The 11,995-nt window shown below is 35.9% G+C and overlaps 1 protein-coding gene across 1 annotated transcript; it reads left to right on the forward strand.

Annotated features, from left to right (window-relative positions):
* Positions 1 to 470: 470 nt before the first annotated feature.
* LOC130213772 (serine/threonine-protein kinase pim-3-like) lies at positions 471 to 4,896 on the forward strand. Its single transcript, XM_056445547.1, has 7 exons — positions 471 to 606; positions 1,985 to 2,158; positions 2,780 to 3,073; positions 3,376 to 3,518; positions 3,814 to 4,192; positions 4,501 to 4,677; positions 4,790 to 4,896. Exons 1-7 carry the CDS (start codon positions 471 to 473, stop codon positions 4,894 to 4,896), a joined length of 1,410 nt encoding a protein of 469 aa, XP_056301522.1.
* The last annotated feature ends 7,099 nt before the right edge of the window (positions 4,897 to 11,995 follow it).

Consider the following 11,995-nt stretch of genomic DNA (forward strand, 5'->3'; position numbering starts at 1 on the left):
ATCTCTGGTTCACCAAACGACCAGTAATGCTTCATCAAACAGGAAATATTTACGAGTCAAACAAAGATTTCCTAAAAAATCCGTTTTATTTTGCTCCGAAAACCGTGAAGGAAATAAACAACCGCTAACTAGTGTATTTTTCAACTCAGAGAAGCTCCGCCCACAGCGCAAAACGGACCAATCACGTTACAGCTGACTGAAGAACGTTGGAACGCGTTCGAATTCTTGACGCAATCGAAGACACAAAACCTCTTACAGTCTGTATTTCGCCATTGCTCTTATTTGACAAGTATCTAGCGAGTTGTACAAAGTTTGCTTTGAATAATTTGCTTTTCTTATATTGTCAATTGACAGCGTACGGTTTATTAAGGCTTACTCTGATAAACGAGCTTTACTTACAGTAAATTTCAGTATTTATTGTAGGTTTATTTAACATTTCTCATATTTTAGTGTACGGAAATCAAACCAACATGTTATTTACCGTACTCGGAGTTATTGCTCTCTTCCTGAGAGAAAGAAACATCAATACCACCGTCTCAGGTCAAGATGAAAGATTGGACCGTCAAGAAGGATTGGTCACGGTACCCACTGTGACCAAAAGTGATGGTAAATAATGTTGTGTGTTATAAGATCATGTACCTCATTTTGAATACTGGAGTCTGTGTAGGGCTCTACACTTATTTTACCTTACTGTAAATATTATTAACAAAAACCAAAGTGAATAATAGTAGGCCTAATGAAAACTGCTCTGCTTTAAACACATGTGGTGTCAAACATATGTCACACAAATGTGTCTAATATGGTGCCAACAATAATATAATATAATAGTTTTTGTCTTGTTTCTAGTTCAGATATCTCAAAGTCAAGTCCAGATATCTCAAAATCAAGAATCTTTTTTCTAGACAAGCAAAAATATTGTCTGGTTTTCAGAAATCTGAGTTTTCAAGTCAATTTTAAGTGTTTTTTTTCCCTTAAAACAAGCAAAAACTCTGCCAATGAAGTAAGCAAAATAATGCTTCGAAATACATTTTACTTCCCCTCTAGCAGATTATTTAGCTTGTTTTAAGAAAAACTAATTATTACACTAATAATTACACTAATTAATTATAACTAACTAATTAATTTTGACATATTTCTGAAAACAAGACAATATTTTTGCTTCTTGATTTAATGTAAAACAAGACAAAAACTAAGTAAAGTATTTTTGCTTTGCATAAAGTTTTTCAATTATGCATTTGTAATCAGTAAAGACAAAATAATTTTCTCTACTTTAAGATGGAAAGGTTAGTTCACCCAAAAATGCTAATTTTGTTATTAATTACTCACCCTCAAGTCACTCCAAACCCCTGAGACCTTCTTTCATCTTCTGAATATCCTGCATATATAGCAAGGTTCCTGACTTGCTCAAAGTACATAAAAATACCACAAAAACATCCTCAAACAGACCATATGCCTACAGTGCTTCAGTCGGTCAATGTGATTTGAGCTCAACACCCCTGTTAGATCCCTTGTCTGTACTTGTAATTAGCTGTCTTCAACTGCTGGCATCTTAAAACCACTAAATCCTTTAGGAAAATGTCCTAAAACACAATGCAGTGGTTTTAATGGATAACAAATGGGAAAGTGTAATGTTTTCATGGTGTTTGTAGTGTAAAACATGAAACCTTTTCTCATAGTTTTTAGTTGTTTTTGCCAAGCTTAGGGTTATTTTATTTATTGTTATATGATACAAAATAGAACAGCTATAAGTTCATATTGACAATTTATACAAAACAAACCATTAATTGCAAAGTGAATTTGATTATGAACAGTAATTTCATCATGTGACATTCTTTATTTAATGACCAACAACTAAAAGTAGAAAGAAATGACCCTAAAAGTCACTTCATAATTGAAAGCATTTGTTCATATCAATAATAAACACTGGATAAATATTATTCAAGTAAAACTAAAATCTTTTGTTTGATATTATTCCTTCCTTTAGGTCGAGAAATCGGTGACAGGTGTGAAGAATCATCTTTGCATCTGGAGGAACAGATCAATGTTCAGACTGAGGAACCATCACTGGAGGAACCTGTTGATGGTCAGAGTGAAGAACAATCACTGGTAGAGCCTGACAGTGTTTACGGTGAAGAACAACCACTGGTAGAGCCTGACAGTGTTCACGGTGAAGAACAACCACTGGTAGAGCCTGACAGTGTTCACGGTGAAGAACAATCACTGGTAGAGCCTGACAGTGTTCATGGTGAAGAACAACCACTGGTAGAGCCTGACAGTGTTCACGGTGAAGAACAATCACTGGTAGAGCCTGACAGTGTTCACGGTGAAGAACAATCACTGGTAGAGCCTGACAGTGTTCACGGTGAAGAACGATCACTGGCAGAGCCTGTCGATGGTCACAGTGAGGACTTAGCCAGCTCCTCCAGCAGTGATGATGTTCCTCCAAACATTTTCTACGCTGAGTCCAGCAGTAGTGATGACTTCCCTCAAGAGTTTTACTCAGCCGGATTCAACTGTAGTAGTGAGCTTACAGCTAGCTCCTACAGCAGCTTCTTCTCTGCTGAGTCCGGCTGTGGTGATGACCCCTCAACAGATTTTTTGTCTGCTGAGTCCGGCTGTGGTGATGACCCCTCTACAGATTTTCTGTCTGCTGAGTCCGGCTGTGGTGATGACCCCCCTCCAAATGTGGTCCCTGCTGAGTCCAGCTGTAGTCATGATGACCCTCCAAATGTTGTCTCTGCTGAGCCCGGCTGTAGTCATGACCCCCCTCCAAACGTAGTCTCTGCTGAGCCCGGCTGTAGTCGTGACCCCCCTCCAAATGTGGTCTCTGCTGAGCCCGGCTGTAGTCATGATGACCCTCCAAATGTAGTCTCTGCTGAGCCCGGCTGTAGTCATGATGACCCTCCAAATGTGGTCTCTGCTGAGCCCGGCTGTAGTCATTACCCCCCTCCAAATGTGTTCTTTGCTAAGCCCGGCTGTAAAGATGGCGTCGCTCAAGGTGCAACCTGTCAAACAGAGGGCGCTGTTCCACCTCAGCCAGAAGAGCTGAAGGATGAAGACACACACATCATTGGTAAGTTTACTACCATGACAGCCTACTCACCCAACACACATGCATATTATAATAGTGTTTTTATGGCTTTTATGCTTTAAACTGGCTTTAATACACATTTTGTTCAGGGATAGCTGATAACTAAGATGAAAATATATATATAAATCAATCATAAAAATCATAATCATATATATAGGGAAGAGTTCAGATGATGGGGTTAATTCTGCTGTGGTGACTCCTGATGGAGCAGGTAGTTTTAGATGAAGGTAGCACTGTCACTAATTCACACATTTTATTAACTTCTCTTCTTTCTCTTTTCACAGAGATCAACTCAAAGTCTTATGAAATTGGTGCTAAGCTGGGCAAAGGAGGCTTTGGAACCGTTTTCGCAGGGACCCGTCTACAAGATGGCCTTCAGGTGGCAGTAAAAATAGCAGATTTCAAGATTAAGCGATTCATCCATGTTGTAAGTAGTCTGTGCTCTTTGCTCTGATTAACTGTGTCTATTTCAGACATGTCATATTAAAGGTGCTGTATGTAAGTTCTTTACTCTTCTAAAGCACAAATATACCATAATATGTTTGCAGATATCTTAGAAACATGTTAAGTAAACAAAAGTCAGTTATTCTCCTTTGAAAATGTGTCTGTGTTTGTTTTACTCTCTATAATCTGCCCACTGGTTTTTATGATAGACATCACCAACAGTTTTAACAGGAAATAACTTTTCCATCAAATGATCTGAACAACTGTCTTTCTTCTAGGATGATTTTGACAAACTACTTCCATCGGAGATCGCTCTGCACTTTCTTGCCACTAAAGGCCCCAAGGTTAAACAAATTGTTGAGCTTCTGGACTGGAAGGTGGAGGAAAATTGCTACTTTTTAGTCCTAGAGCGGCCCATACCCTGTGTGAGCGTAGGTGAATTCATAAGAAAACACAGAGGCAACATCGCAGAGAAGGTGTTACGAAAAATCATGTTCCACACAACAATTGCAGCCCACATCTGCTGCAAACGCGGAGTGTTTCATCGCGATATCAAGCCTGACAACTTGCTGATGAACCCGCAGACCTATGAAGTCAAATTGACTGACTTTGGGTGTGGTGAACGCCTTACTGAGACCTGTTACAGAGAGTATTGTGGTAGGTAAATCCTTCAAAGCTCTATGGAGAGAGACTCTTGAAACATCCGCTGTTGTTTATCTATACCAGCAGTGCCAAAGCTCAGTCCTAGAGGGCCTGTGGCCTACAGAGTTTAGCTCCAACTTGCATCAACACACCTGACAGAAAATGTCTAGTATACTTAGTAAGAGCTTGATTAGCTTGTTCAGGTGTGTCTAAGTGGGGAGAACTAAACTCTGCAGGACTCAGATCCTCCAGGACCGGGTTTGGTCATTTTCTTAAGGAAATTTAGATGTTGTGCTAATGGAAACAAAATCTCTTTCTTTCAGGCACATTCCAGTTCAGCCCTCCTGAGTTTCAAAAGACTGGCTATTACTTCGGGGAGCCAGCGACAGTGTGGTCACTCGGGATTCTTCAGTATTTGCTAATGTTCAAAAACCTTCCAGACAACCGTGACCTCCGCAAGATGACTTTCAGAAATTTACAGAAATATGGATGGTCAGAAGGTGAGATCTTCACTTCAGCTAAAGATGATTGAGTAGGAAATTTTGAATGCCAATGTAAAGTTTACAATTTAAGGCAATAATTACATGTATCTCTTCAATTCTTTCTACACAGAATGCAGCGATTTTATCCGCTGTTGTCTGCAGAATAACTACAGCTTTCGGCATAAGCTGCATGCACTCCGTGCCCATGCCTGGTTTAAGGTAATACATACACTTTGAAGATTTTGAAATCAGTGAAATGAATCTGTCATGAGCTGAGCTGAGTTTATATCCTAATGTGAAGCACATCTTTTCAAAGTTCACTAAATACATACTGTCACAAGGGATCTAATCCTGGCAGATTGCTGATAAACATGCAGATCGCTAATGGACTACAAATCCGCCATTATATGGACTACAAGTTCCAGTCATGCACCACTCACACACACCTGTTCCACATTCAGTAGAGTACACACATTCACAGCTGGGAGCCGCTTATGAACTGATTACATGGACTTTATAATCCGTACACACACATACCTCTGGGCTGAGTCTTGTTATACTGAATTGTGAACATTACGATGCGTTTTTCTTTGCCGTGTCTTGCCGTGTTTGATTGTTTATTCCTGTCTATTTCCTGCCTTCTGACCATTCGCCTGTTATTTGACTTTGACTCTGCATTCTCTCTGTACTCGTTTGCCCCTGTTTTGACTCTTACCTGTCTGACCATTCTGTTTAATAAACACACCTCGCTTGTCAGCGTCCCAATCACATTACAGATACATCAAAGTTAATCTGACAAATGCATTTCCATCATTAACCCTTTTTCACACGATTTATCATGAGTCATCACAAAATTCATCACGATTCCAAACCTCAAGTGAGCATAAAAACGTTTTGTGAATTAAGGGATTTTAATTTAAACTTGTTTCTCATGTGATACCTAAAAAGGTGCATTAACACAGGCTGATGGAAACCTGGCTAGTGTCAGATGACAGTGTTGTGTTCTTAAATTTCCTATTTTGAAAGTGACTTTTATAGCTTTTCTTTTAATTATATGTTGTTTGTTTAACGCATTAAAGCTGTAAACCTGATCACTGTTTTTGTTTCAGGCGGAGACCAAGCGGTAATGAGGAGTGATGTCCTCATTTAATAGGTGGATCTATAGCCAGTCCAACCACACCACCATAGTCCTTTAGCTAAACACTACTTCATCCATTACAACCTTAGAGAGAGAAAACTGAACATAATTTGGTTCTGCAGTGTCCTATTTTTAACATTTACACTGGCTCTAATTAAAGTCCATGTGAATTAAAACAAAAAAAAACTGATAAAGCACTTAACAGTTTAGACATTCATTTAGTGTACATACCTCTTCCCACTCTTTAATATCAGCTTTTGCTTTAACTCTTGCACTTCCACATGCTAAAATAAAATGTATAATAAAATAATAAAGAAAAATAAATATCTCAGTCGTTCCCAGTCCAGGTCCATTTATTTTGGGTGTCTCTCTCTAAAAAATGTAATTTGAGCCAGAGGAGAGAGACTCCTGACCAATGATTACTGGGATCAACTGATATATATACAGGGTTTCCAATGAACATTATCACTCACCAGCCACTTTGGCCACAAAACTAGAAAGAAAAAAAAATAAATAAATAAATAAAAAACTAGTAAAAAAAAAACACAAAAGTAGAAAAAAAATAAATTAATAAAAAGAAGTAAAAATAATAATAATAATAAAATTAAAAACTGGAGTTATTTTTAATAAAAATAAAATAAAACAACAAAAAACATCATTAATAAATAAAATAAAAAACTGCCTTTCTTTATTGAACTATAAATCTATAACTGGCCATGTTATTGACCAATCAGAAATTCTTCTAGAAAAAAAAATTATTAAATAAAAAAAAAAAAGTAAGTTATGTAATTCATTACTCATCCTCAAGTTCATCTCCAGAACTATTTTCATTTTTATCTTAAAGCTCCCTCATCCAGACTCAAAGTCCAAAAAAACACCAAAAAAACATCCTCAAAACAGATCATAGTTGAATAGTTATTTTAGTTTGCACATAAAAGTATTCTCATAGTCAGGAATCTTGCTGTCTATGAAGGATTAAGGAGCTCTCAGATTTGACTAAAATATCTTCATTATTTTCATTATCTTTAATATCTTCATTTGTGTTCAGAAGACGAATAAAGTTACTACCTTTAGTATTTGCTTTAATATTGTCCTCATATACAACCTTCTTTAGTCTAATGTTTTGCTAATGTGGTATATGATTTATGGTTGGAGGACATCATTTATTGACTAGTGATTATGTGTGTAGTTGTAGTTTATAGTGAGTGATAATCCAAACCCTGTATATATAGGTGGCGAGGTCCGTTCCTCCACGTGGTGCCACTGGAAACTGCCCATCTTGAAGGTGGTGCTGAGCTGAACACGGACAAAAACTGACATTAGTCTGGGGCGACAAGCCTCACAACTGATGACAATTATGAATCTTGTACTAAAGTTTGAAATAAAGTCACATTTGTCAAAAAGAAGTATTTCTTCTCTTTTTAAAGGCTGATTACTGCTGATTACTGTGTGTTTCAACTGAGATCATTCAGGCACAAAGATGACAACGTTTGTAGATTTAACAAAGATTAGCTGGATTTAATGTTACTGAGTTAAATGTGTTTGATGTACAAATGAAGTGTAAAAATGCTTCCCTTCAAGCTGCAACCCAGTACCATGCTGGGAAACACCCATACACTCTCCTATTTACAAACACACACTGGTCTGTTTCACTGATCTAATCCTCCAACAATAGCACTCCCTATTTTATTCATCAACTATCTGTTTCTCCTGCTTTTTTATTTCAAAATAACGATACAAATACACTGCTAAAATAACTAAGACTTGTCACTGCATCTACATCTTGTTGTTTTCTGGTGATCTGAAGTGCTTCTATTATCTTCATGCTTTGGATAAAAGCGTCTGCTAAATGTAAATCTATTTAAAGTTCAGTCTTAGCAATGGAAATACAAAGAAATCTGATTTTTGATTTGATGTGTGTACTCATTTTATTAGCCACAGCCACAGTGTTATCAGGAGTGTTAATAAAGTGAAACGCTTTAATGTTTATCAAGAACACTCTAAGATGAATAATAGTTGTTTGTTTACCTGCATTTCCTCTGAAAATAAATACAAGCGATGAAAATCACTGAAGATGTCTAATGTGGATGTGGTATATGTGTCCAGTTTCTAATGTTCTCCAGACGCTTGAGTCTGCTAAAAAACAGAACAAAGAGAGAAACTTTAAACAGCTCATTTGTGTCAAACATCAGAAGAATCCCAGCATCAGAAATAAACATACGGTTATAACATCTCAAACTGCTGATTAACTGTGAATGACTGTTTTTATATGAATATAGATACTTCTGCAAATCAGTTTTATTGGCAAAACTGGAACTGTTTTAATAAAATAAGATGATGAATGAGTGCACCCCATTGAATGTGTGAAGAGAAAACATCAAATAAAAAGTTAACAGTAAAATTCATGGACACCATGCATACAAAATAACAGATTTAGATTAGATTACTAGAGGCTGTAATTGTATTTGCAATACCTTGTTGAATTTGAGTGTATTGTTTTATTATCCTGTATATGGTGTGAGCATTCTCTTATGTTAATGGTTTAATAAAAGTGTTAATGAAAACTCAGCAATACAAATGGTCGTTATTTAAACAATTTATAATTTTTAAAGGTTGCGCATAAAAATATCCCAGTGCATCCTCACTGTATTCTGCAATAATTCAGTTGTTAAATTTCTAAATGACAGAGATAAAACTGTGGTATGTACACAGATATTCTTATGGCAGCTATTAACACTATTAAATAAAGATTTATGGGAAATTGTGTAACCGCTTTTAAATATGCTTGGATTCTTACCAGACAATATATACTCTTATAGATAAGAGCCTTTTACAACCAGTTTGAATTCTCATTCCATCAATTTGCAATACCTTTTAAAGTGTATTTTGAGAGAATCTTTAATTGCCATTTCTCACAATCCAACATGAGTGCGTTAACGCTGAGATACAACCTGAAAAACGACAATACAACACTTAAGATCACAATCATCTGGACTTTTAATAGTTTATTTTAAAGAAATGGCCGCCGCGTAACACTAGCGGCATCTAGTGGCTATTTCCCAAATCGCACTAGAGTTGCGCCTCGCAATCTACATCACACTTGTCTCTATTTGGTAATCTTATTTGGTAGATTATCATAAACTTATGACCTAATTATTAAAATTTACAACTATATTACATGATAATTATTATTTCTTATAAAAATACAAATGTATATTTACAGTGAGATTCCTTTGTGGGGGTAACCTGATGTGCAAAGTTATCACAGTGAAACTAGATCATAGGCTGTATACTAAATTTAAAATGAAAAATAAAATAATAAATGTCATGTTTGAAATCACATAAAGTTCTGCATTTCCTGCATCCTGTAGGTATACAAATATAAACATATGTCAAACATCATGACAAATTTAGTGCCCATTAAACAGTAAAAATAGTAGTTTATTGTAAATGAGTTTGCAAATGAACATAATACGTTTTTAATGAAACATATTTATAATGTATTTATAACACCACAAAATAGAAATCACACAAACATGCAAACATACATTTAAAATATATTTTATAACAGTTTTTATTGCAATATTTTAGTACCATACATATATAAATGATTAAAAACTTTTTTAATTGAAGGAGATGTATATTTTGTATAATAATAATAATAATAATAATATTTATTTTGTTTTTTTATTCATGTCATTCATATGGTATGTCAAGCTCAAGTAAAACTGCACTTCAAAAAATGCAAATGACAAATGCAAATTATTTTTATAATGACAACTTTCTGAACTTACACATCAAAAGTAGCTAAAAGCTATGACACTATTGAAAAACAAATTCAAGTACTTTACTGAAGATAAGCAAAAACATTTTTTACAAAACACTGAGAACCAAAGTGCACGACTCCAGGTGTTTATGGTGACTAGACTGTCATATTGCAAACCGGTTGGCATGAGGAGACTTGGGAGTTACTGTAAGTGTCGGGAATTCCTGGAAGGCTCCCCTGAGTTATCCCAGGTTTTGCCACTGTAAAGTATCAGAAGTGCACAATATCATTAAAGAACAAAGAATCAAGATGATTGTTAGGTTTGATTTAGAAAGTTCAGTGATATTTATTTATATCTGTAAAGTGTCATTAAATCTGGCCCTCTTGCATTATGTGCTTGAATAAGTTCAACATTTTCAGCATGTTTTCATGCATTCCAAGCAGATCTGACAGTTCTACAGACTCAGAGATGAGGATAGTGACTGCACTGATCACTTCTTGCTATTTAAAATACACATCTCATGTTTGACTCATCAATTCTTTGAAAACTACAACAGCATACAGTGCTCCACCCTAAAAATATTGCTAAATTATGACAACGTTAATGCTTTGCAAACATTTATTTTATGCCTGCATGATTCACTGCTATTACTGTAACTCTTACACTCTTAACCCAAACTAGTTGACTTTAGTAGAAAACTGCATAGAAACCTGTTGCCTTAAACCACTTATGTTTTTACACAAGGTGAAACTAAACAGCCATACTTGAATTAACTTAGAACCTTTACAATCTTATTGGACTTACAGTAATATGTTAATTCAAGTAGGGCTGTTTAGTTTTACCTTGTATAAAATGTAAGTGGTTTAAGGCAATGGGTTTCTAGTAATGCTGTCAAAATCAGTGTGTTAACGCATGCGATTAATTTGAAACATTTAACGCGTAAAAGCAATTGACGCAGTTGCAGTTTTTTTATTTCCTGTTGTGGCCAACGTGTGCTTAACATGCAAAGAAATATGGATAAGACCAAGGAAGCGCTTTTAGAAGGAAAGTTTCAGTATAAAACAATTAATGTCGCATCACCAGGCTCTCCAGCATTTCATGCAATTTTGGGTGTTTCATTTTTAATCTTTAGACTTTAACTGCAGTTCAGCAGTTCACTCTCATTCAGCAACATATGGTTCATGCCTCGTGACAATTATTGGATGATATGAATGATATGAAGTAAGGACTGCTGGAAGAGTTCTGTTTTAATGGAATTTGATTCTGCATGGCGGACGGAAAGAAAAACCTCTGCATTTCGTGACTCGGGTGGTCCTTTAAGGTAATCAAAAATCACCGTTTGGTAGACTCTTAATCAGTATTATTTTAATCATAAAATCGGAGTATTATTGGTGTCCATGTAAATGTACTCAGTGAAAGTGCCAGATGATGTCGCAAGCTGTCAAAGACTGCCATTCCTCACCTTTAAGTTGATTCCATGCGCCCTCAATTGTTTCATAAGTTTGACGTGTTTCCCCCCTTACACACAACTTTTGTAAAGCGTCTGCTTCATGTCACTGTGTCAGAATCCTTGCTTGTAAAATATAGCCATACTTTAGAACGCTTAATTTAAACAAATTTGATGAACGCGATCGTACATGTTGATGAATCTGAAGGGAGTCGCTCACCAGGTACGCTGTACGGCGCGTTGTCTGTGTATGTGAGTGTATAAGTGTGCGTTTGTTAGCAACAAGAGCAAACGCCTGACATCACTGACTGTCCAAAGTCTCTTTAAGGCATTCTATATGTATTCTCTAATCTTTGCGGTGTCCGTATCCCTCAAAGCTGTTAAGAATTAAATGTTTAGAGATGGTGTGACCAAAATGCCTGTAAGAAGTCTATACTCTTTGGTACGTGCCTTTGATGTACCCCTCGGCCACATTGTACCCCGATAATGTCAATAGACTGGACTGTCTTAGCAACTGGCTAAATGTTAAGGAGGACTAAGCAAAATTGTTTCTACTTTATAATTAATGTTCTCAACTCGCATTATAACTTTACAATGAGTACAATTGTTTGTATTCAATACTTTATTATAATAATTTTCCAATTTCCATATTTGCAATGCCTGTATTTTGGATTTTTTTTTGCAGTCCAACTTGGAAATCATTTTTGTTTGTTATTTGCATTGATTGTTTTGAAATTAAAATGGCACCTACATGCCTGTGCTTTAATTTCTGTAATAACTATGGCTTTTCGGGATCAATCATGATTAATCACAAAAAAAGTGTGGTTAATTAGTCATTTTTTTAATCAATTGACAGCCCTATAGTTTCTATACAATTTTCTAGTAAAGTCAACTAGTTTGGGTTAAAGGAATAGTTCACTACTTACTCTCCCTCAAGTGGTTGTAAACCTTTTTTTATAAAACTTGTAAGTTTCTTTGTGTTGA

This window comes from Danio aesculapii, chromosome 20, assembly GCF_903798145.1.
Source record: "Danio aesculapii chromosome 20, fDanAes4.1, whole genome shotgun sequence".
In the NCBI taxonomy this organism is placed as follows: domain Eukaryota; kingdom Metazoa; phylum Chordata; class Actinopteri; order Cypriniformes; family Danionidae; genus Danio; species Danio aesculapii.

Excerpts from the sequence above, each read along its gene's own strand:
- LOC130213772 (XM_056445547.1), top strand. The coding sequence starts at position 471 with ATGTTATTTACCGTACTCGGAGTTATTGCTCTCTTCCTGAGAGAAAGA. Across the intron at positions 2,159-2,779 it reads ACCACTGGTAGAGCCTGACA|TCTCTGCTGAGCCCGGCTGT; the intron begins GTGTTCACGGTG and ends CTCCAAACGTAG. Across the intron at positions 4,678-4,789 it reads GAAATATGGATGGTCAGAAG|AATGCAGCGATTTTATCCGC; the intron begins GTGAGATCTTCA and ends CTTTCTACACAG.